This window comes from Moesziomyces antarcticus (genome assembly GCF_000747765.1).
Source record: "Moesziomyces antarcticus DNA, scaffold: scaffold_v10019, strain JCM 10317, whole genome shotgun sequence".
NCBI classification, from domain to species: Eukaryota; Fungi; Basidiomycota; class Ustilaginomycetes; order Ustilaginales; family Ustilaginaceae; genus Moesziomyces; species Moesziomyces antarcticus.
The window spans coordinates 113,265-137,322 of NW_014638991.1; the positions used below are offsets into that span (position 1 = coordinate 113,265).

At 59.9% G+C, this 24,058-nt stretch overlaps 8 protein-coding genes across 8 annotated transcripts; 5 read left to right on the plus strand and 3 right to left on the minus strand.

Annotated features, from left to right (window-relative positions):
• Nucleotides 1-190: 190 nt before the first annotated feature.
• On the minus strand, nucleotides 191-727 carry PAN0_019d5772 (uncharacterized protein; the record flags this gene model as incomplete). Its single annotated transcript, XM_014798706.1, has 1 exon — nucleotides 191-727. One exon carries the CDS (start codon nucleotides 725-727, stop codon nucleotides 191-193), a length of 537 nt encoding a protein of 178 aa, XP_014654192.1.
• Nucleotides 728-1,095: 368 nt separating this feature from the next.
• On the minus strand, nucleotides 1,096-2,181 carry PAN0_019d5773 (pyridoxine protein; the record flags this gene model as incomplete). The annotated part of the gene is made up of 1 exon (XM_014798707.1): nucleotides 1,096-2,181. The coding sequence occupies one exon, from the start codon at nucleotides 2,179-2,181 to the stop codon at nucleotides 1,096-1,098; it is 1,086 nt and encodes a 361-aa protein (XP_014654193.1).
• A 568-nt stretch (nucleotides 2,182-2,749) lies between these two features.
• Nucleotides 2,750-7,045, plus strand: PAN0_019c5774 (RNA polymerase II-associated protein; the record flags this gene model as incomplete). Its single annotated transcript, XM_014798708.1, has 1 exon — nucleotides 2,750-7,045. The coding sequence occupies one exon, from the start codon at nucleotides 2,750-2,752 to the stop codon at nucleotides 7,043-7,045; it is 4,296 nt and encodes a 1,431-aa protein (XP_014654194.1).
• A 653-nt stretch (nucleotides 7,046-7,698) lies between these two features.
• Nucleotides 7,699-8,421, plus strand: PAN0_019c5775 (3,4-dihydroxy-2-butanone 4-phosphate synthase; the record flags this gene model as incomplete). Its single annotated transcript, XM_014798709.1, has 1 exon — nucleotides 7,699-8,421. The coding sequence occupies one exon, from the start codon at nucleotides 7,699-7,701 to the stop codon at nucleotides 8,419-8,421; it is 723 nt and encodes a 240-aa protein (XP_014654195.1).
• Nucleotides 8,422-8,884: 463 nt separating this feature from the next.
• On the plus strand, nucleotides 8,885-10,459 carry PAN0_019c5776 (t-complex protein 1, beta subunit; the record flags this gene model as incomplete). The annotated part of the gene is made up of 1 exon (XM_014798710.1): nucleotides 8,885-10,459. One exon carries the CDS (start codon nucleotides 8,885-8,887, stop codon nucleotides 10,457-10,459), a length of 1,575 nt encoding a protein of 524 aa, XP_014654196.1.
• A 128-nt stretch (nucleotides 10,460-10,587) lies between these two features.
• On the minus strand, nucleotides 10,588-11,898 carry PAN0_019d5777 (proteasome subunit alpha type-6; the record flags this gene model as incomplete). Its single annotated transcript, XM_014798711.1, has 3 exons — nucleotides 10,588-11,207; nucleotides 11,279-11,360; nucleotides 11,443-11,898. 3 exons carry the CDS (start codon nucleotides 11,896-11,898, stop codon nucleotides 10,588-10,590), a joined length of 1,158 nt encoding a protein of 385 aa, XP_014654197.1.
• Nucleotides 11,899-12,381: 483 nt separating this feature from the next.
• PAN0_019c5778 (nop-domain-containing protein) lies at nucleotides 12,382-13,950 on the plus strand (the record flags this gene model as incomplete). Its single annotated transcript, XM_014798712.1, has 1 exon — nucleotides 12,382-13,950. The coding sequence occupies one exon, from the start codon at nucleotides 12,382-12,384 to the stop codon at nucleotides 13,948-13,950; it is 1,569 nt and encodes a 522-aa protein (XP_014654198.1).
• A 241-nt stretch (nucleotides 13,951-14,191) lies between these two features.
• On the plus strand, nucleotides 14,192-18,232 carry PAN0_019c5779 (protein that induces appearance of; the record flags this gene model as incomplete). Its single annotated transcript, XM_014798713.1, has 10 exons — nucleotides 14,192-14,608; nucleotides 14,684-14,877; nucleotides 14,950-15,088; nucleotides 15,388-15,744; nucleotides 15,838-15,932; nucleotides 16,393-16,795; nucleotides 16,871-17,069; nucleotides 17,201-17,279; nucleotides 17,600-17,830; nucleotides 17,914-18,232. 10 exons carry the CDS (start codon nucleotides 14,192-14,194, stop codon nucleotides 18,230-18,232), a joined length of 2,433 nt encoding a protein of 810 aa, XP_014654199.1.
• Between the last annotated feature and the right edge of the window lie 5,826 nt (nucleotides 18,233-24,058).

The following is a 24,058-nucleotide window of genomic DNA, read 5'->3' on the forward strand; positions in this document are numbered from 1 at the left end:
TCGAGGCCGTATGATCGATGCCGTGTCTGTGCCTGTTTTGGTGAGTGGGAAGCGATGAGAAGCGATGCGAATTTGCAAGAGAGGCAGGGGGGCGAGGCTACAAGTACAAGGTACAAGGGTGACGGGTTCGGATGTGGATTACAAAAGGCGATGTTGGAGAATCGCTTGTCGGTGGAGGATTAGGACGAGCCTATGATTGGTGTTGGTACTGGGCATGGGCTGCCTCGTCGTCGTCATCGTCCTCTTCGTCGTGATTCGCGTGGGAGTCGTTCTTCTTTCTTGGTTTCGGATTGTTCTCCTGATCCAATCTATACCTCGATAGATAGACCCTTAGGACTTCTTCGTAGTTATCGAAACCAAGTACCCTCATGGCGTACAAGATATCATCACCATTGATCGTCTTTCTCTTTTCGGCGGCGCATTTATCCGATGCTTCGGACGTGATAAAGCTGATCAGCTCGCTCACGCAGTCCTGAACGCACTCTTTGGCGTCTTTTGCGATCTTTGCGTTTTCGGGTAGCGACCTCTTCATAATGCGGCTGATGTTGGCGATCGGCAAGTCGGGGGTTGGAAACATGGCCGTGTAGAGTGGATGTGAAGAGAGGTTGGAGAGGTCCAAAGATGTGACTGATGTGGGGGTTGATGTTCCATCTGCAGCGACGGGTTGTGATGATGGCGTACTGTGCGACGATCCTTCGCCCCCAGCGGGTGCGGTTTGTGTAGACATGTTGCAAAGAGTAGAGTGCAAAGATGGTGGTAGGGATGGTGAAAAACTCCACATCACAACGTTTTTTTGCAAGCGCTGCTGCTGACCCGCGGCATCGAATGCAGGGTCTGCGAAAAAAAAAATCTCAAATCGTCTTYTKCCCCCCCCCCCCCCCGCATACTCCCGATTTGGATCCTCACATTCTCACGTGACCCAACCCAACCAACCTCACAGCAACCTCGTTCCTTCAAACCCCACCACCGCAACCTGTGGAAGCCAGTCCCGATCGAACTTCCACACATCACACGGACAGCAAGAGTCTATAGTCTAATGCATTACTGAAAATCCGAACGAACATCGCCTGAACTCGCCAGCCCGGGGGGATAAGGCTACGACTGGGCGCGCTTGTAGGGGACGACGATCTTGGCGACAAAGAGGTTGTGGAGGCGCGTGTCGGGGGTGAGTTCGGGATGGAAGCTGGTCATGAGGATATTGCCTTGCCGCAAGGCGACGATCTGGGAGTCGTGGTCGGGTCTACGGGGCAGATCGAGGCGCGGGTCGCGCTGGCTCGCGCTCGATGCGACCGGCTGGTTGGCGGGCGACTTGGGCGGCGTGACGGGCTGCGGCAGCGTGGCGAGGATCTCGATGGGCGGACGCTTTTGTGCCGACTGCACAGGGTCGGCCGTATCGTAGAGCGGTGGCGCAACGACGATGCGCAGTGCCTGGTCGGCGTTACCGAGCTTGGGCACGGGCGGCTCCGATGCGGTGGATGGAAGCTCCTCCCCCGGCGTAAGCGGTACTGCGTCCGAGGTGGTCAGCGGTGCAGGTACGCCTTCTGGCAACGTGGCCGGATCGATGCGCTTGACGAGGGTGGGCTGGTCGACAGGCACCTTTTCGAGGTCGGTCGGAAGCAGCAACGCATCCACGACGGGCGCACGGATAAAGACGCCATTGAACGGTTCGCTCTGCTTATCGAGCCCGTGGATCTCGAGTCCTGTCTCGAACGAGTCGACCTGCGTTCCGAATCCGTTCCTTCCCACACGCACGTCCACGCCGCCGATGAGCTGCTGCCCACCCTTCTTGCCGCCGCTCGCCTCGCGCGCGAGCATGATCATGCCCGCACACGTACCCCATACGGGCCTACCTGCGCGCACCCATTGACGCAGCGGCTCGAGCAGACCGATGCGCTCGCAGCCGAGCGAGATCGCCGTGGACTCGCCGCCAGGGATGATGAGCGCATCGCACTCGCCCAGCTGCTCGGGCGTGCGCACGAGCGTGCTTCGGATCGTCTCGAGCGGATACAGCGTGTTGAGACGGTTGATGTGCGATGCGTGCTCGCGAAATGCTCCCTGGATCGCCAGCACACCCACGGTGATCGTGCGGCTCGAAGAGGATGCGGAGGGCGAGCCGATCAAGGAGGAAGAGCTGCCGTTGGCGGTGAGCGCGGCGCCCGTGGCAACACCGATTCCAGCCATGATGACGTGACGAGTTCGCAGCAAGACCAAATCGCACGCCTGAGAGATGAGGTGACCGTGATCGAAGAGATGCGAGGTGAAGCGCTGCGAGGAAGGCGGGAGGAAAGGCTAAGAAGTCGAGCTTGGAGTCATCCTTCGAGTGGCCATCCGCAAATGCACCGCTGCTCAGCCAGCGCGAAAATCTCGGCTGAGCCGACATGAAGCGCCGTTCGTTCCGAGCTGTGCCGTTCAGTCGAGACTTAACAGATTGACAGAAACTAAAAAATGTTACATCTGTTGACCCCAACAAATTTAAAATTCCGCGCAAGAAACTAAAAAATGTTACATCGGTTGCCCCCAACAAATTGGAAACTCCGCGCGCTGATCGGCTCGGTCGGGCCTGCGCTGCTGCTGCTTTGGGCTGGTCTTCTGAAGAGCTGAATCGCGCTCTGCGCTCGGATGCTCGAAACGCGCGCCGAGGCTCAGCCCTTCTTCTCCTCACCCCCCATCAACCTCATCTCGCGTTGGTCGCCTTGCTGCAGCTGTCATCTAGCTACGGTAGCTTGCCGGCAAAGCATCCGCATCCACCATGCCGCCGCGCAACAGGACGCTCGATCTGCCCGTCGCCGTCAACGAGTCCATCTCGCTCGACCTCGACCCGCTCCCTCCCGCAGAGGATGTGCAGGTCTTCCTCGAGGCGCTCGCCTACGAGCGTCCCGCCTCCAAGTACTGGACTCGCCTCTCCTCCCAGCTCTTCATCGAAGGTCGCATCGACGAGGCGGTACAAGTAGCGTCCAAGGGCGTCCAGGTGCTCGAATCCTACAAGCCCGCAGAGACGATCCCGCTGCGCGCATTCCTCGCCGCCGTGTCGCTCAACAGCGCGCGCACCGCTCCCAAGCTCATCCTCAACGACGCCAGATACCAGCGCCTCGGCAATCAGCAGATCAAGGACGACTTCTACAGGCAGTCCAACCAGGCCCAATCGCCCGCTACCACGCTCGATCCAAAACAGCACATCAACCAGCTCTCCAAAGCCATCTTCCTCACCACCACAGGTCAGAACGAAGGCGCACTCGTCGTCTTCGATGCCATCCTCAACGCAAACCCCAGGCACGCCCTCGCCCTCCTCGGCAAGGCTTGCATCCTCCTCCGCAAGCGCCAGTACGCCCCCGCGCTCAAGCTCTACCAGAACGCGCTCGAGGTCAGCCTGCTCGTACAGGCAAACGCCAACGAAAACGCAGACATCCTCGGCTGGCGCGGCCCCGACCCTCGCGTCGGCATCGGCCTCTGCCTCTGGGGTCTCGGCCACCACGACGCCGCCAGAAAGGCCTGGAAGCGCGCCGCAAACGTCAACGCCAACAACGCCGCCGCTCACCTCCTCCTCGGCATCTCCAGCCTCAACCTCGCAAAGCAGACCGCACGCCTCGTCCCCGGCACCTTTGGCGCGCACGTAGACCGATCCGAGGAAGAAGCCCGCGAGCTCGCCTACACCGAGGGCATGCAAAGCCTTCAGCAGAGCTGGAAACTCGACAAGAAGAACGCAACCGCCGCCGTCGCCATGTGCGAGTACTTTATCAACAGGGCCGCCCAGGCCGAGAGCCAGCCTGGCTCCACCATCGAGGTCGAGCAGGCCGCCATGGCACACTACGCCACCGCGCTCAAGCTCGGGGAACACGCGATCCAGTATGCAGAGGCGCGCGTCGGCGTCAACCACGCACAGCTCATCTATGCGCGCGCCGCCCACCTCGCCTCCCAGCTCACCATCAACGCCACCCAGCCCGAGCTCAGGCTCCAAGCGCAGCGATACTACCAGCGTGTCGTCGAAGACGTCACCCGCGCCCTCTCCAGCGCCACCGCCGCCAGTGCGCCCAACAGCGCGCAGCTCAACCTCTTCCTCTCCCTCGCCAGTCTCGGCCTCGCTCAGTGCCAGGTCGCCAATCGCGATCCGCTCGCTGCCATCAACACGCTCGACGTGCTCTCCACCAGACCCGCCAGCACCGTCTCGGCTACGCAAACCGTCGAGCTCTCGCTGCTCGCCGCCAGCCTGCGCGCACAGTCGCATCCCGGTGCCACCGCCGCAGAGCGACGCGACGACGCAGAGCGCGCACGCATCATGCTCGACCGCACTCTTCGCCTCATCGAGGCCGCCAAACTCGACGCCTTTGGCCCTCAGGCGCTCTTCACCCAGCCCGATGAGTTGCCGGACGCCACCAAGACCTCGGTGGCTACGGCAGATGCGGCGACCGACGTGCCACCTGCGCTCGCAAAGGCTTCGCTCGCCATCCGCACCGAAGATCTGTCCAAGTCCGCGCTCGAGGCCATCGCCAGTCTGGGCGCCGATCCGCTCACGCGCGTCGAATTCGCAGAGCTGCTTCAGACCGAGGACCTCGCGCGCGCCACCTCGGCGTATGCAGAGGCTCTCGAGCTCGCCAGAGCCAAGGCTGGCGCTAGCGCAGACGACGGCAAGATCCAAGACGACGAGAACGCCAACAACGTCGCGCTGCTCGCCAGCCTCGAGACGTGCCTCGGCGCCGTACTTGCCATGCGTGCCACCGACATCCCCGCAGCGGACCCGCAGCGCGACGAGGAACGCTCCTGGCTGCTGCAGCGCGCCATCGCGCGCCTCGAGTCGGCCGTCACTGCTGCTGCCGACGCCGTGAGTGCGTTTGGCGCCACGGCTGCCTCCGCCACCACCACGGCGAGGCTCGAGGCGCAGCGCACCGTCGACGCCGTCAAGCTCATCGCCTCGTACAACCTCGGCCGCGCCAACGAGGAGGCCGACAACCTCGACGTCGCGCGCCAGGCGTACAATGCGCTGCTCGGCGCGCACCCCGAGTACATCGACGCCAAGGTGCGTCTGGCGATCCTCAGCGTGGCGCACGTGCCCGCCGACGCCGTGGGCGCAGAGGCCGCAGCAAAGATGAAGGCGAGGCGCGATGCGGCGAATGCATTGCTCAAGGAGGCACTCGACTCGGACCCGGGCAATCTTGACACGCGCGCCACGTACATCTGTTTCCTGGCTGGCGAGTTCGCAGCGAGCCCCACGCCGGCCTGGGCGGCGATCAAGGAGTTTACCGCGCGTCTGTTTGCGAGTGCCAACGACAAGGCGGCGCACGCAGCGTTTGGTGGTGCGGCGGCGGCCAAGGCGGCGACGGAGGCGGGCAGGCGTGACGCCCACACGCTCGCGTCGCTCGGCTGGACGTACTACCAGCTGGCCATCCACGCGTCCGGACCGACGGCCAAGGCGGAGCGCAGCAAGAACATGACGCGCGCCACGGATCTGATGGGCAAGGCGCTGGCCGAGGATGCGCGGTGTGCGTTTGCGGCGCAGGGCATGGCGATCTTGATTGCCGAGGATGCCTTTGCCGAGATGGCGGGCGGCACCTCGTTGACGCTGCCCGGCGTGCTGGGCGGGGCGCCCGAGGAGCGACGCAAGAAGAACGCCGACGAGGCGTTTGCGATCCTGGGCAAGCTGCGCGAGGTGCGCGACGAGCCGAGCGTGCACGTGTGCATGGGCCACGTGCTCATGCAGAAGGAGGAGTACGAGCGTGCGCACAAGTCGTACGAGCTGGCGGCGCGCCGCTCGGTGGGGGCGGCCAAGGCGGCGGTGGTGCAGTACGTGGCGCGCGCCGAGTACGCGATCGGGATGAAGACCAAGTCGTTTGCGAGCCTGCAGAGCTCGCTGGCGCATCTGGAGGAGGCGCGCACGCTGCTGATGCACGATCGCGGCGAGGCCCATCCAGAGTGCCGCCAGATCGAGTACAACTATGCCGTGACGGCGCACAAGGGCTTGCAGATGCTGTTTGACCTGCAGAAGGACCGCAAGACGGCGCAGGCGCTGCGCGATGCCATGGCGGCGGTGCAGCGGGTGCAGCCGCTGCTGGTGGCTCCTGCCGACGCGAGCTCGCCGCAGCCGACGCCGCTGGGCAAGGAGGGAGCGCTGCTGGAGGCGGCTCGGCGCGGGCAGCTGCTGTGGATGACGCCCGAGATCGTGGAGCAGCGCGGCAAGTACGGTGCGTCTTCGCTGGTGCAGAGGGCGACGGCGGCGCTGGCGGACCAGGAGAGCTACGAGGCCGAGGTGCAGAAGCACAAGGAGGCGGTGGCGCTGGCGCGGCGCGAAAAGGAGCTGGCGCGCGAGCAGGAGCGCATGCGCAAGGAGGAAGAGTACCGTGCGCAGGTGGAGCAGATGGCAGAAAAGCGCAAGGCGCTGCGCGAGGAAGCGGCCAAAATCGAGTACCTGCGCGAAACTACCCCAGAAAAGGAGCCACGCCGTCGATCCAAGCGGGACGACGTTACATCGGGCGAGGAAGATGCCCCCGATGCGGCGGCGGAGAAGGGTCGCAAGCGCAAGCGTGCTGCGGGCAAGAAGAAGAAGAAGGCTGCCAAGAAGAGTGCCGATTCGAGCGATTCGGGCCTGAGCGACGACGATGCGCTCTTCGGGGGTGCGGCGAGCGGCAGTGAGAGCAGCGACAACAACGACGACGAGGATGGCGACGACGAGATCATCCGTAACGGCGCCAAGCTTCTTGCCGAGGAAGGCGGCGAGGCGGGTGGAACGCGCAGTGGCAAGTCGAGCAAGCTGTCCAAGCTGGCCAAATCCAAAAAGAAGGGCACGCGCAAGTCGGCGGGCGAGAGCGGCAAGAAGCGACGCAAGAGCCTCAGACGTGCCAAGGCGCGCGATACCGACGACGACGACGACAACGACGCGGGAAGTGGCGGAGAGAGCGTCAGCAAGAGCCGCAAGGCAGTGTTTGACGAGAGCAGCGACGAGGATGGCGAGCCGAGCGCAAAGAAGGCCGCCACGCAGAAGAGGACCAAGAAGGCGCGCGTGACCAACGACATGATCGACAGCGACGAGGAGATGGCACTGCTCGATATGGATTAGCTTCTCAATATCTCCCCTCTACTCGAATCCCAATCAATTGTACAAGTTGCTTCTCATGGTGGATGGTAGACACGACGACTGAGGATGCGATGGAGGAGGAGCTGGATGAGAGAGAGTTGAGCACACACGTGATGGGCGTTTGGGAAGGACTCGGTCCGCGGCTGTTCATTCGTGGTTATGACGCGAGTTTGTCGGGGGTTGAGCAGGTTAGCTAATGGACCATGATGATATAAGGTCATCACGATGATGATTGCGGGCAGAGTGATGGAGGTTGGTGGTGGGTGGATGATGGCCGCGGCCTTTCGGAGGTTACGGGCGCCGCAAAGCCTCGGGCTAACCCCGGGCTGACGCCCAATCTAACAAATCCAAATTTTGAGCTTTCAAAGCTTAGGGCGGCGCGCAGTCCTTCTTGGCTGGGAGAGAGAGGGCGCCTGACCAACCAGAAGACGGCGAGCCGAATCGAGTGTGCAAGAGCCCGGTGGAATAAGCGGTGCCGGTTTCCATAAGACCGCGCTCCACTCATAAGATCCGCCCCGCCTCTTTCCTTACCTCCGACCGTCATCCGCATCCACCTCCAACACAACGACGCCTTCCCGCTACACAACTGGATATCTACTGGAACGGAAGACACACGCTACATACTTTGGGACGACATGTTTGATCCAATAGAAGCGGCGGTGGCCGACATCAAGGCGGGCAAATTCGTCGTTGTCCTAGACGATGAGGACCGGGAAAACGAAGGCGACCTGATCATCTCGGCTGCACTCTGCACAACGCGGCAAATGGCATGGTTCATCCAACACACCTCTGGCTTTATCTGTATCTCTCTTACGCCGCAACGTATTGCCGAGCTGGCGATTCCGATGATGGTGCCGAACAACACGGAGAAGAACAAGACCGCCTACACCGTCACTGTCGACTACAAGCACGGCACAACCACCGGCATCTCTGCACACGATCGGGCGTTGACGTCGCGACAACTTGCCGACCCCACACTCGAAGCCAAGGTGGACGACTTTACAAGACCAGGTCACATGAACCCGCTTCGATACACCGAAGGCGGCGTCCGTGTGCGCAAAGGTCACACCGAAGCAAGCGTCGATCTGTGCAAACTCGCTGGCCTACCACCAGCAGGACTGCTGTGCGAACTCGTCGACCCGGACGATGAAGATGGAGGCATTGCAAGCCGGGATGCATGCCTCAAGTTCGCAAGCAAGTGGGGGCTCAAGGTGACAACTATCGAGATGCTCAAGAAGTACAGGGAGGAACACGAGGGAGAATTGCCCAACGATGTGCGTAGTGCCTTGAGCGACGACAAGGCAAGGGGCGTCAAGATCGACGAACAGCAGGTCGTCCCCCCCACCGCAACCGTTTAGGACCCCAATCGGCAGACTTTACTCGCTACATATGTAACATACAATCTCTGCATCGGCGCTTCCGTATGGCTTCATCGATGCGTCCACTTCGCTGCAATCGCAGTCTGACATTGTCGCAAGAGCAGCATACAGTGGGCCCAGGCTGAGGGGGTGGAGAGCGCGGAAGGGCTGAGTCGCGTGACCTAACAGCAGTATGTGTTAAGAATCTAACAATGTGGTGCTGCGCGCGCACCGCTTTTTTGTTCTTCTGCCTTCTCTTCTTTTGGCTCGACTTTGGACAGCGCCGACGCGTTGCTGAGAAGAATCGCAAATCCGAAGCGGCTGCGGAGCTGAGCCTTGACTTTGCACGGACAAAGTGCCACACGCGCCGCCGCGCCGGAGCAACACTTTGGAAAGACGCACGCACTGTGGCTCACTTGCTGCGCTCCACCATCTCTCTGCACCCACATCTGCTCCAAACATCATGTCGGCGCCGATTTTCGCGCAGGAGGCCACGCAGGAGCGTGCGGAGAACGCTCGCCTGAGCTCGTTCGTCGGCGCCGTCGCACTCGGCGACCTGGTCAAGACCACGCTCGGACCCAAGGGCATGAACAAGATCCTGCAGAGCGTCGGCTCCAACGATATCGTAGTCACCAACGACGGCGCCACCATCCTCAAGTCGATCCACCTCGACAATGCCGCGGCCAAGATCCTGGTCAACATCAGCAAGGTGCAGGACGACGAGGTGGGCGATGGCACCACCAGCGTCTGTGTGCTGGCGGCCGAACTGCTGCGCGAGGCGGAAAAGTTGATCGACATGCGCATCCACCCGCAGACCATCGTCGAAGGATACCGCATCGCTTCCGCAGCCGCACTCAAGGCACTCGAAGATACCGCCGAGGACCACGGTACCGACCCAGCCACGTTCCGCGAGGACCTCATGAACATCGCCCGCACCACGCTTTCCAGCAAGGTGCTCAGTGCCGACAAGGACTACTTTGCCAACCTTGCCGTCGACGCCGTCCTCCGCCTCAAGGGATCCACCAACCTCGAGCACATCCAGATCATCAAGAAGGCCGGCGGCAAGCTTACCGACTCGTACCTCGACGAGGGCTTTATCCTCGACAAGAAGATCGGCACCAACTGTCCCAAATCCCTCAACAACGCAAAGATCCTCATCGCCAATACGTCCATGGATACGGACAAGATCAAGGTGTTTGGGGCCCGCGTGCGCGTCGAGGGCACCGGAAAGCTCGCCGAACTCGAGCGTGCCGAGCGCGAAAAGATGAAGGCCAAGGTGGAAAAGATCAAGGCGCACGGCATCACGTGCTTTGTCAACCGCCAGCTCATCTACAACTACCCCGAGAGCCTGCTTGCCGATGCGGGCATCATGTCGATCGAGCATGCCGATTTCGAAGGTGTCGAGCGTCTGGCCCTCGTGACCGGCGGCGAGATTGCGAGTACGTTTGACCGACCGGATCTGGTCAAGATCGGCCAATGTGGTCGGATCGAGGAGGTGATGATTGGCGAGGACAAGCTGATCAAGTTCTCGGGCGTTGCCGCCGGCGAAGCGTGCACCGTCGTCCTGCGCGGTGCTACGTCTCAGATGCTCGATGAAGCAGAGCGATCCCTCCACGACGCCCTCTCCGTTCTCTCGCAGACGGTGGGCGAAACACGCGTGTTGCTGGGAGGTGGATGTGCCGAGATGAGCATGTCCAAGGTGGTGGATGATGCTGCGCGATCCACGTCGGGCAAAAAGGCGATTGCAACAGAAGCATTCGCAAAGGCCCTCCGACAGCTGCCTACGATTCTGGCGGATAACGCTGGGTTGGACTCGTCCGAGCTTGTGGCGCAGCTGCGTGCAGCCCACCAGCACGGCGACAAGTACGCGGGACTCGATCTGGATGCGGGCAAGCTGGCGGATATGAAGCAAAAGGGCGTGCGCGAGTCGTACAAGCTCAAACGCCAGGTGGTCATCAGCGCCACCGAAGCCGCCGAGATGATCCTGCGTGTGGACGATATCCTCAAATGCGCGCCGCGAAGACGCGAGGCCCACTAAGTCCATCCCCCAGCATGTACCCATTCCACAGTGCCAAAAAAAACCAACTTCACCACACAGTGTCTCACAAGTACGATCAAGAGTGCGGAGAGAAGAGAAATGCAATTGAGGGAGTGGGGGGCAAGTGTCTAGTCGCGTTCGGCGAGACGGTCGAGGATTTCGCCAATCTGCGTCTCGGTGAGCTTTCTAAACCTCGTTTCCTCCTGCACCTGCTTGGGCAATCCTGCCGAGTCGGCGCCGTCTTGGATCTGGGCAGCAGCAGCATTGGGACCGCCGACCACGGCGACTTCGAGTTCGCTTGGCTTGAGATCCTGTGCCAGCACGGTCGCTAGGGTGTTGACTGCCAGATCGAGTGTCTGTTCCAGCGACAGACTCGCCGACACCTGCTCGGCCTCGATTGCCGCTGCATCATTCGCCGAGGCTGCATCCGTAGGGTTGGTCGACGCCTTTTTAAACTGCTTTTCCAAAAAGTTGGTCGCCTCGGTCTGTTTCACTCCCGCAGCAGTCGCACGGAAGCCGACAAAGTATCCCGCCGGATCGATCTTGAAGATCTGCGGTCCACGTTCGGCGTCGATACCGACCAGGATCATGCTTACGCCATAGGGACGCATGGCAGCACGCTGCGTGTACACCTGGTTCATGTTCGCCATACGCTTGGCGAGAAGATCGGGAGTAATGGCGTACCCGTACTTGTACTTGAAGTCGGCAGCTTCCATCATCGCCCGCTGCACCTGCGCACGTGCATCCGCTACGAATCCAACACCGAAATCCAAAGTCAGCATTTGCAACATCAAGCACGAGGGTGGCAAGGCTACTTACCAACGCGGCCGGTCATGATGCACCCGATCTCGGGCGTCAGGTTGAAGATGTTCGTCACGCTCGAGGCGTCGATCAACTTGTCCTGAGAGTTGCACATAGACAGGGGAGGAGTGCGTCAGCGTACGATAGCAAGGCAGTGAGGATGAGGCGGGGATGACGCTTACGGGCACCTTCTTCTGGCCGACGACGACGGAGCAGTCCTTGCCGCGCACAGCAATGCTGGTGAGTCCCGCGGTGTTGATCGCCTTGAACGCATATTCCACCTGATACAACCTGCCATCCGGCGAGAAGATGGTGAGGTATCGGTCGTAGGACGAGCGCGACATGGCGACTGGCCTGCTGGTGTGCACTCTGATGTGGCCGCGATGTGTCGAGCTTTCTCTGCTGGGTGCGCTGAGGGCAGAGAAGATAGGGACGCTGGTTGAGGACAAGGCAAGCAGAAGGATGGTGTGGAAGACGACGCGCAAAGTGACACTCTGGCCAAAGTGGGTGTGGAGCAACGGCGCCGCACTGACGACGCGGGTCTGAGCGCTGCTGCGTATTCGCGCCCAAAAGCGCACCTCCTCAGCTCCACCGCCGCTGCTCTCCACTCGATCACAACCAGCCCCACAGCCGCGCATTCTCCAGTTCCCATCCCCGATTTTAGAGACAGCTTGGTCCGATCGATGCACCGAGCCCCGCACGTGATGCAGCCATTTTTCGAAAAAAAAAGTGAGAGGGCTGGCTGCCAAAAGGAGGCAAATTTTTCCTTTTTGAGCTCAAATTCGTCGGTCCAGGCAGCAGGCGGCGATGCATCTCTGTACCCACTGAGTGCTGATGGGCATTCCGCACGACTGGCAAAAAGCAGAAAAATTGCAACTGCAGGCCTCAGAGAAGCGTTGGTAACAGCCCGCCGCCGCCATCGGATTTCGACTTTCTTCCTGCCCACCCACCTGCATCCCCTTTCGCTTCGCCATCACCGCCGTCTCGCAAGTCCAGAGACGCTTGAGCATCATCGTCGACCGCAACTAACGACGTCGACCGACACCACCACCACCACTCGGCAGCTGCATTTCCAACCGTAGCTACAGCATCGGGCTGTCGCTCGTCCCTACTCCGCCGCCATGTCGTCCGCACCTACGCACATCCTCTTCGAGTGCGCCACGGGATGCGCCGTGTTCGAGGTGGCCGCCGTCGAGGAGATCGGCTCGCTCTCCCGCGCCGTGCAGGAGAGCGTGAATGAGGTCAACACCTTTGGCAAGATGGTCAAGCTCCTCTCGTTCTCGCCCTTCAAGAATGCGCTCGATGCGCTGCAGGCGTCGCTCGACATCTCCGAGGGCGTGCTCAACGACTACCTCAAGTCGCTCCTCACGCTCAACCTCGCCGCCGCCAAGAAGAAGAGCGTGGTGCTCGGCGTCCAGGACCGCAACCTCGCCACCTCGATCGTCGGCGAGCTCGGCATCCCCTGCGACACGGGCGACACCGCGCTCGAGCTCATCCGCGGCGTGCGCCAGCACGCAGAGAAGCTGCTCAAGGGCATGGCTGACGGCGACCTCGCAAAGGCACAGCTCGGCCTCGGTCACAGCTACTCGCGCTCCAAGGTCAAGTTCAACGTGAACCGCTCCGACAACATGATCATCCAGGCCATTGCGCTGCTCGATACGCTCGACAAGGACGTCAACACCTTCGCCATGCGCGTGCGCGAGTGGTACGGTTGGCACTTCCCCGAGCTCGTCAAGCTCACCTCGGACAACCTCACGTACGCCAAGCTGGCGCGCTTCATCCGCAACAAGGAGCGTCTGTCCGAGGACGACGTGGAGGAGATGACCGACATCCTGGCCGGCGACGAGACCGCCGCCAAGAACATCCTCGACGCCGCACGCGCCTCCATGGGCCAGGAGATCGGCGAACTCGACATGCACAACATCCTCAACTTTGCCGAGCGCGTCATCAACCTCGGCGAGTACCGCAAGAACATGCACAAGTACCTCATCGAAAAGATGCACCTCGTCGCACCCAATCTCTCCGCCTTGCTGGGCGAGATCATCGGTGCGCGTCTCATCTCGCACGCCGGTTCGCTCACCAACCTCGCCAAGTACCCGGCCTCGACGGTGCAGATCCTCGGTGCCGAAAAGGCGCTCTTCCGCGCACTCAAGACCAAGGGCAACACGCCCAAGTATGGTCTGATCTACCACGCTTCGGCCATCGCCCGTGCGGCGCCCAAGAACAAGGGCCGCATGTCGCGCTTCCTCGCCAACAAGATCTCCATCGCCTCGAGGATCGACTGCTTCTCCGAGACGCCCACCACCAAGTTCGGCGAGGTGCTTGCCGTGCAGGTCGAAGAGCGCCTGGCGTTCTACGAGACGGGCAAGGCGCCGAGCAAGAACTCGGATGCCATGAGCAAGGCGATCAAGGCGATCGAAGAGGCTGCCGGTGACCTGATGGACGAAGACGCCGACGACAGCGACGACGAAGACGCCCAGATGCCCGCCGCCGTCGGCGTCACAGATCCTGCCGATGCAAAGAAGAGCAAGGACAAGGACGCAAAGAAGGACAAGAAGTCCAAGTCCAAGTCGGGAGACAAGGACAAGAAGAAGGACGTCGAAAAGGCTGCCAAGAAGGCCGCCAAGGAGGCCAAGAAGGAGAAGAAGGACAAGAAGGACAAGAAGGACAAGAAGGACAAGAAGAAGTGATTTCCCGCCGGTCCTCCATCTGTTTCCTTTACTGCACTTTCTTTTTCTTTTCGCTGTTCATAGCCTTTTGGTCCTTGCACTCTCTGTACTCTAGTTCTTGTCTCTTTCATACAACCGCCTTTCGCTGCATCCCAAGATGACATGAAGGTGTGAGTTGCCGAGAAGCTTGTGCGTTGTTTTACCGGCCGAGTGGTGCTCCACCGCCACAAACACCAAATGTGGAGTGAGAGGGGCGCCAAAAATGCAACGACCGTGCGCCGACTTCCCCACCTTGTCACCACCTCTCGCTGCCCCTATCCTGACGACCAACAACCTCTGTCCTTCTCCCTGCCGAGGCGAACACGCTCGAGTGGGCGATACGATGATCGCGGATCTGCCCGCTGGCGAGAAGCAGGCGTTCTTTAGCTTGCTGGACGAGTACTTTGCGTCGCGGCCGCACCGGTTGCCTGCGTCGACTGCAGCATCGCAGGGCGGATTGACGGACCGCGCCACGGCGGCAGCAGGCAATGCAGCCGGCGCAGCTGCCAGCGCTGCGGTATCGAATGCGCTGCGTGACCAATTCGCCCGGACGGGGTTGACTAAAGGCCCACCACCTCCCGCTCCATCAGCCAACAAGAAACCCGGATTCAACGTCCCCGCCGGCCTTGTGAGCGGAAAGGTAAGCCCCCAACCCCCTTGCCTGCAGGAACCATACCAGCCATATTGACTCACACTCTTTGTTGCGCGGTGACAGACATTGGGATCGCTTAATTTAGGCTCGAGGACAACGTCCAGTACACAAGTCCCCGCAGCAACACCACAACCAGCAGCAAGGACGCTTCCACCACCAACACGAACAGGATCCAGCGTTCCCGCACCACCATCCGCTGCACCTGTTGCACCAGTTATGCCTCCAGGTACAATTGGTTCAGCCACAGTGCTTTACGAGTAAGCCATACCCCCACCCCTCTTGTTTTTTACGCTGGTCCGAATGTATGATGCTGACGGTTTTGACGACAGCTATGGCGATGGAACGGATGCCGACGACTTGCAGGCGACAGAGGGCGAGACGGTCTGGTTGACCGAAAAGATCTCGGACGACTGGTGGCGTGCCATGTCGCAAGATGGCGCTAGACAGGGCATTATTCCCACTGCTTATGTGCGTCAGCTCTAGCAACCAAGTCGGATCCAGCAGTCGTAATGGTCAGACACGCTCAATCCGCTCGTACGTGCTGTCTCACCCCAGACGGTCAGATCGTGCCTTCGAATGGCTTGAGGCATTCAGAGCGCACAATCCTTTATTGCGTGGAGATCGCAAGCCGTGGTCACGACAACATCTGGTGCTGGACGCATAGCATTGGCCTCGCTCAGCATCGAGGCGCAAAGGATGATTTCGCAGTAGCATGATCGAACGCTTCAGCACGTTTTGCCGAAGAACACAGCGTGGGCCTGCCCTAGCAGCTGCGAAACGGTATTGTCCAAGTCGTCTCACATATCGTCTCGCAGCACCGTCGGAGTCAGCGCATCCTTGCGATGCTCGGTCGACCTGCTTTGCCCTGCTTCCGCTCGCCATCGCTCTCACCTGCTGCAGCAATGTCGGACAATAGCCTCGGCCAAAAGTGCTGCCCGAGAGCACAGCGTGGGCATGCATCTGCAGCTGACCGTGCTACGCCGCGCTTGATAGCATTGTCGATCATCTCGAAACTTCTTTCGCAACATCGTCGAAGCCAGAGTCTGCTTGCGAGGCTCGTTCGATCGTCTCGGTTGCTCTGCTTTGGCTCGCCTTGGCAATGTCGCACGTCAGCCCTGACCAAGGTCTGCGTGTTATTCAGGTCAAACCTCAGCCGTGGCTGTCTTGCTCGTCGAGATCCTCCAGACCTGCCTCGTCGACGTCCAAAAGACTTCTAGGCATTGGGGGTCGGCATCGCCGATATCCTCGATCGCCTCTCGGCATCGGGATCCAGCCTCCGCCTCTCGAGATCGTGGGATCGGCTGGCTTGCGAGTGTGTCACGTGTTGGCCGCATTGAGACAGGCACGGCCACCAGATTAAGCGAAACTCTGAAGCGCTGGCAGTGGTGATGTTCGCAGACAAACCGCCGCAATCTCTCCGCGGGTGTCACGCGGCGTACTGTACTCGGCCAGAGAGGAGGGGATCTACTGAAGAGCGAGACCGCACTCGGGAAGCGCGGCTGCTGCACTAGCTGCCGAGATTGCTCTTCGGGCACAGATTTTGACCCGCCGCAGCCCAGACGGATGGTGCCGAGCTCGTGCTCGCCAAAAACCGTTGCTCCTGTGCGCTTCGCCTAAAGCTACGCTGCTGCATCCATTCGGCTTGCTCGGGTTGCTCGAACCCAACCACGACGCAAGTTTACCCGATATCGAATATGCATTGTTGCTCTCGCTGAGCCTGCCAGATGCACCATCGTCCACACCTGAGCCTGGGTGTTTCGGGCACGTTTCAGAGCCACTTGCAAAGATGAGATGGGAGGGGCGCCAAACACGGGCAACGAGAGCGAGATTCCAGACCATTCGGTGGCTTTTGGTCCGAAACCGGACTGCGATTCGGCACGCACAGCCAGACAGGTAAACAGCCATGACGCGTTTGTTTGGCCGTCTTCGGGAGCGTGTCAGCTCACAGGGGTGGGCAAAGCTGCAAGCGGCCCGTGCTGCCGTGTTGCACCCAGCCCGAAACCAGGCGTATCGGCGTGGCGCTTTGCGATGCTTGGCATCAGTGTTGGCACCAAACACTGCTTCATGGCAGCTGGGCGGCTGCGACCCGACATCTTGCGAATCGGCGGCAGCCCAAAAGATGCGGGCCGTGTTATGTGGTTTCACCATCTTCCGATTGGGCGCTTAGCTTGTGCTGTAGGCCGTGTTTGAGATGCCTTCCGCTCCGACCCTGTCGCGGGACAAAACGTACAGCGCTGTGCCGTGCTCTAGGCTCCGACGGAGCGTGTGGCAGAGCGTGTGGCAGTTCAGATCCAGCCGCTTTGGCAGCCGCCACAAGATACAGCACGCGTCTATCGTGGGCGCTTAGCTCGCCACTCGGAGCTCACCAACGTGGATCTAGACTCGGGCGCTCTCGTGTGTGTCGGCTCGGATTCGACTCCGCTCGTGCGATGCAGTTGCCGAAGAGAGCGTACGTGCAGCATGGCACGAGGCCGAACTGGGGTATTTGGCGAGCTCGGCGTGCGTGCCGATGCAAGAGCGCACCGATCCACGTGAAAGCTAGATCACATCCCCACACTGCCACTGACATTTTGTCGGGAGTCGGTACGATGCTCGGAAAGTTGCGCAAGCATGTGGAGCAGCTCGACGCAGGCAGCGAGCTCAGCCCTCGCGGCTCTTGGTGCTGCGAACGACAAGCGGGCGGGCGGGCGAGGAAGAACGGGGCGAGCCGCCTCGTCATCGCGGACTGGCAAAGTCGGAGGCGTTTCCGACAATTTTCACCCCACTCAATCGGCTCGGGTGTTTGTGGGAGGACGCAGCCACCATGCACTCACCGTCCTGTGATTGCCGACCCAGAATGTCGCTGGCAGTTGCATCTCGTGAGTCGAAGAGCATTCGGCTGTGCCTCGCGAGGCGTGGAAGCCTCGAGACGTCACCACAGCTTCGAGGACCGAGCTACGATTGGCGTGCTTCCCACGCTCGCAAACGCCGAAAATTTAGGCGTCTCGCGACGCCTGTTGTGGCACTCCTCATGACGACGACTGCAAATGGCTCCACTTTATGCGAATCCGACCCAGCAAGACTTTGCGCTGCTGAAGCGAAGGTGCCAACGATGCTGAGGGGAACGCGTCAGTGGCGGGTTGGCGATGATCGCGATGAGCCCGCTGGCGTTTCGGCATTTGGTCGAGGTCGCACCACGATCCCCCATCCAGCTCCGACGCCCAAATCTAGGTTAGCGAGGTCTAAGGTCCATGGACCATCCCAAATTGATGCCATCCGCACTATTACGCGAGACAACATGACCCTCCCCGCAGGAATATGGCTAATCGTAACCACGTCAGCAGCCATCTATGGCGGTCAGCGCCAAGGAGGCATCTTCCCGGCGACAGCCCCTACCCTCGCTTCGGTTGGAAGGGGGGCAGTGCTCGGGCAATCCCTCCGCGATCACCCTGGTCGGCTAGCTTCTTTGGATGCGAGCCCAACGTGCGAGCCGAAGACAAGGGTCGTCATGCTCGCTTCCGCCTGTCCTCCATTCGATCGCCAAGCGAGTGGCACAAGTCTGCACTGCCCGAAAATGACGTTGCCGAATTTTTCTTCTTCTTTTGGCACCAGCCTCCAGCTTCGTCGTCGTGACACCTTCGTCTCTCGCAGCCAGATCGGCAAGGCCCTGATCAGCCGATCTGCCAGTCGCCGTGCGCGCATAGACAGCGAGCGAATCGATTGATGGCGCGCAAGGGCCCTTTAATCGACCATCTCGCAACTAGCGTGGCTTGCGAAACCAAACGTCTCAGAAAACGAGGAGCGAGGAATGTGGCTGGCGAATCCTGGATTCTGGGCCTCGTACACCGGGCTTGCGGTTGCTCGCCGGTCCCCGATCCGCATTGCACCGAGAAGTTGGTATTAATAATCTCGGAAAAGCGGAATTCCCAACTCTGGTGACTTTGGGCTCGAGTTCGCTATTCGTGCCAACTTACAGTAGAGGATATCTGGCGACTCGGCGCGGAGCTGGATCGCTCGCTGCAAATCACTGCACCGGAGATACCATCCTGCGTCCCTTTGCGGAGCGAATCGGAGCTTGTTGACTGGTCAATACTGTCGGCTGCCATGAGCAAAGCCGCGGCAGCAGCAGATTCCAAAACTACGGAGAACAAACTTTGGTCAAGCGACAACAGCCCGTCGCGGCAAGTGGTGCTCACGACACGATCTGCAACGTGGCTGTGAAAATGACCATGCTGCTGCTGGAAAAACGGTCGGTTCGCGGCTTGTTGAGTGGTTGTGCGACTTTTGCGAGGCGATGTTGGAGGACAGCCTGGGTCTTGCGATCGTCGGATCGAAGACTTGGAGCGGAGTGAGATTTTCGAAGGTCCTTGATCCGGAATTGCACCCATCGCGCGCGTTCCCGCAAGTTGGTCCATGGCTGACGAGTTACGCTCAAAGTGTCTTGACATGTGCAGCAGCATCCTTTGGCTCGGGACGCCGTGTGCATGTGCTCCCCGGGGCGTGTGTTTCGAACACCGCTCTTGCGCCGAGGCTCTGCAACAATGGACGTCGCCTATGCAGCGAGGTTTCCGATGGAAAGAAGCTGCCACCCGACTCTCAATGGCAGCGAGTCATCACAAAGGTCGCAAACGTCCGGTGGCATGTGCTCGCACATGTTGCACTGCAAGGGCGAGGAACGCCATACGCCACGCCTTTTGTCTCGTACGACGACGGTATCTCGGCATGGTGTTGGTGGGTTGGTGGAGCCGAGGCACATTGTCCGGGTTAGGGGGCGTTCTACATTGTCCACAAACAGTGGTAAAGCACCGTACGCGCGCCCATCACGTCTCGCTTACATTATATCTGGGCCGCACCCCCACACCACACAGAAGGTCGGCCGACAATTCGGACTGTCAATCGGCTGCTGCACACAATCCAAGGCCTTACTGCAAGCTCATGCGCTCCAGTGCCTGACTCAGATGTCGCATCTTCCGACTTTCCTCGTTTGGCTCGCCTGCACCCAAGCTAGCCATCACAATGGTATTATAATAATAATAAGGCTGCATGTCGCGATGCGAGCCGAGCCTAATGTTGCAAATTCGGCGGTCATGGCCTCAAGCCACATTGGGCACCAAACACTGCGCTGGCGCTGTATAGAAAATCGTCGGAGGGTCCCGCGCGTTCGCGCCGGCCAACAGAATCTTGGCACCGAATTCTGGGCCTGCCGACGAACGGGCGCGGTCAGCTTTCGGCGCGAATGCCGATCTTCTCAGGCAATCATCTCGCCCATGGTGGATGGCGTAGGCATGGCTTGGGAAAAATTTGAACCGAACCTTCTCCGACGTCAATTGTGGCAACCGTTCTCTGCCCGGTTCATGCTGGCTTGCGGAGCGCAAGCGGGTTGGACTTTTTGTCGGATGCTTCCGTCGACGATGACTTTGGACGACCGTGTCAGGTTTTGGACCTTCCTTGCGGCTTAGGCAAAGAGCTGCTGTCGGATGCAAGGGGGTAGGAGCGTTCTGTTGGGAGGCCAAATAGGGCTGTCATGCCCACACCGTTGGTCGCGCGACGAAGCAGCCGAGCCGAGACGTGCAGCCCAGATCTAGCAAAATGCGAGATGCGCTGTGGTGCAGTGCCTTGCAGTGCCGTGCCGGGCTGTAAGCCTGGTTGGGCCGCTTCCGTCGGCACGTTGACTCAGGTCTCGACATATTTGGCCTCGCGATGCTCTTGTACATCCAGTCAACGCAAAGTTGACCGCCCAGCTTCTTCCCCCCCTTCAAGACAGGCACTTAACTTTGTTGCCTCGCCTGCATGCAAGACAAACATCGCCCACTGCCTTTCTGTAGACCCTTTTTTTCGGTTGCATCGCGCCTTCCCTTGGTCTGCTCATGCGTCACCCTCCGGCCGTGTCTTGCCACCTGGATCCTACAGCCACACTCGATCTATCAATCGTGTGTCGCGAGTCAGCAGGTCAGCATGACAGCATGACAGCATTGTAATTCGAAGCTGCCAAAAGTCGAATGACTTGGGGACCCAAGCATAACGTTTGGAGCATAAGAATTGTAGCTCAGAATACAGTAGCTTGGCCCTGGACCACGACTTGCCTCGAAAGCTGTGGTCTCTCCCGTCTCAACGCGACTGCCAACTATCTTTGGCACTTTGAAACCTACAGCAGCTAGCATAAGACGAGACATGCCCGCCCGTCTCTCCGGGCGGCCTAAACTCTAGCTGATGTCTCGTGTGACCCTTCTGCTCGTGCATCACCCGATGCGAAAATCAACTTACAGGCGGTTCCTTTCAGCTCTCCGTCGCTCGCCTCGTAGCAGCAGCAGCGACGCCGACCGCGACCACGATGGCGACGGGAAACCTGCGTGCTTTTCGCGTGTAACTTACAGCTCGGATCGACTCGCTTGCTTAGCGTGGGTGCCTGGATCGTAGCGACCTCGCGCGGGCAGCAGCGAACCGTTGCAGGGCTTGACGCAAGGGCCGTGACACCGCCAGCTTGTCGAGGACCCTCTGTGACTCCGTCTTGCACGTCGATGTTGAACCGAGATAAGCGAAGTCCTCTTGCAGGTCGTTATTTTTGGACCTTTCGCCACCGCTCCCTTGGACCAAGCTCATATCTTTCAGGCCATCTCTACTGCTGTGTTCTATTCGCGGCAACGGGGAGCGGAACGGCGCAGAGAGGAGAGAACCTTTCCAGAAACCGGGTTTGAACCGCCTGCTGAGTCGGGACACGGTATTGCAGCTCACGACACGTACACGAGCCAGCCGGCTGATTGCTGCTGCAGCATCCTCATTGCTTGCTGCTGCATTGGGCAAATGCGGTGCGCTCGCTTGGTCCGTAAACGCTTGCCGGCCCGCGCCGTTGTCGGGGCCACTGCGGGCGATTTGACGCGCCAACAGCAGGGCAGACCAAAGCGAGCGGACAAAGCCGTACTCCGACCTGACGCCCCGCATAGCCGTCCATACCGGCTGCACCTCCTCAATGCATGCCGGAATGTCTACACGTTGAGTTGCCACACCTTGCCGCGGTTCGCCTTGCCGTTGTCGCTTGCTTCCTCCCGGCCCACCTTGGCTCGAAGTGCTCGCTAATTTTTTTCTTTGCGACGGCAGACCTTTCTGCCCTGGCAGTGAGCTCGCCGTATCTCAAACCCCGGAATCTGGCTACCGAGAGGAGTCTTTTGTGGGAACAGGCACACATCCGGGACCCCGGGATCGCATCGGCGGGCGCTCAGGCTGCAGACGGGGTCTCGGGTTGGCCGACTCGATGGCGCGTGAGGATGCACGGCTCGGCTCTGTTGCTCTCTCCGCTGCTGCCCGGATTGCCCATTGACGCCGAGTGCCGATCGCCAGCAAAGACGGGTGGCGCGGTGCGTGTCCAATGCCCTGGACGATTTTCAGAAAGTGACGGCAAGTCTTTGCGCCTGCCGAGCTGAGCAAAAGCAAACGCCGTCCTCGGCTAGCGAGCCAAGCAGCTGCATGCAGACGCTTCCTCACGCTACTTTAAAGTTGCTGGAAATACAATACGCTCTTGGACTGGACACCGCCGTGGGCGTTGAGACCCGAGCCAGCGGAGACAAATTGCGATCCCCGCGAACCACAATTGTGAACAATGGATGGCGGTACCAGCGAGCATGAACGGTCTAGCCCTCACAAGTCAATATGGCTGTCAATGTCACCGGCCCGGGTCAAGCGACACGCAGGACGACAGCGGGGCCCAAGTTCTCGCGACGGAGCGCAGCGATTTACCCAAATTGATTTTTACGCAGAAGCGGGCAGCCGCCACCGATCCGAGCGAATCCGAAAAAAAAAGATGATATAAAATAAAACAAGAGTAGAAAATGACATCCCCGTCGAGGTTCAAGGTGGCGAAGGCTTGCTGGCAGTGCCGTCGCGTTTGCTGTGAAGTGGGCTCGTATCCTGCCAGACACTGATGCCACGAGGTGAGTGCGAAGATGGCATGGACAATCATAGAAAGGTTTTGAGAACCATGTCGATGAGCGTCCGACAACTGAACGCCACACCCTGCACCGAAGCCGGGGAAAAAAAAGATGGACGGGAGGGCTTCTGGGGGAAAAAAAGATGGACGGGAGGGCTTCTCCGGATGCGATTACGAATTCGCAATCGAGGCTACAGATGGGGTTTCAGTGCATGCATGCATTCTTGACTCCGCTCGCTCCTCTTGTTTTCGCGCGGGCCCCTTCCAAAGACCCACGTCAAACCTAGCCGCCGCCCGCGTCCACAACCGCCTTGCCGCGCCTGCAGCCCAACACCACGCCGACCAAATCCAGTTTTCGCACTCTCCTACGACATTGGCCTTCATCCACCGTAAATACGGCAAGCGGTGTTCGTATCCAGCGCTTTCCGGGGATCCTCAGCCTAGGCCTGGTCTTGCTGGTTGACAGGCTCAAGATGATAGATGGTAGATTGCAGGCCGAATATACGGTGTCAAGAGGCAATGCGGCAACAACAAGGCTGCAGGACAGAATGAGGCCCCGGTCACTATGTTTGACCAAAAGTAGGGCCCAAACGCGCAAAAAGGGGAAACGCCCGCGGATTGCCACCGGTTGCGTGCAATCGGATTGCCAAACCAAGTTCCCGAACACGATCCTCGCAGATCCACTCACAGTCGAATTCACATCATCATCACGATCGCACGACAATGCTAAATGTCTCGGGCCGGAAGGGCAGGCGACGGCGCTCTGACACCAGCGCCCACTTCGAGGACCGAGGGAAAGTGGAACGATTGATCGAGTCGGCGCAAAGTCTTGGTGAGTTGCAGTATCGTCTTCACTCGACTTGGTCTGCCCTCGAGATGGAGAGAAATGCAAACCAACAAAGGGCCAAGAGCGAAAGCACAGGTGATGCAGGGTGCTTGGATGCAAATCTGCTTGCCACCAACGCCGAGGTTTGGGCGACGTGCGCGTGTGGCGGCGAGCTGTACCTTCTGCTTGGTTACGAGTCAACCACGCAGGCCCGGCTGCGCGCGGAGGTGGGCGTGCGTGGGAGCGTCGAGCGCACCGCACCGCACCGCACCGCACCACACCACACCGGCGCGCCACAAGGCTGCATACAGCTAGATCTGCATCGCGACAGTTCAGAGGTTCGATTTCTGGAATTTTTCTGGATGCAGCTTCCGTGCTGTCTTTGTCTGCTGTTCTGGCGCGCTTTTTTCGACCTGGCAACTCTGTGGCTTCTGCATGAGGCGCCTCGTGAAGCTCCGATCCCGGACGCGGCGGCTGCGCTTCGGCCTCTGAGCGCGCACTTTGTTGACGGCGAACACCTGCCATGGGATTCTGCATCCTCTCCTCTCGCTTTGGGCTTGACTCGACTCGAGAGTAAGACAAATAATATATAGGATAAATAAATAGACTCATAACAAGAGAAAGAATAAGATTAGTCGCGGGAAAAAAAAAATTAAGATTGGGATTGGAGTTGGAGTTGGAAGTGGAAATCGAATCCAGCCCGAGATGACAG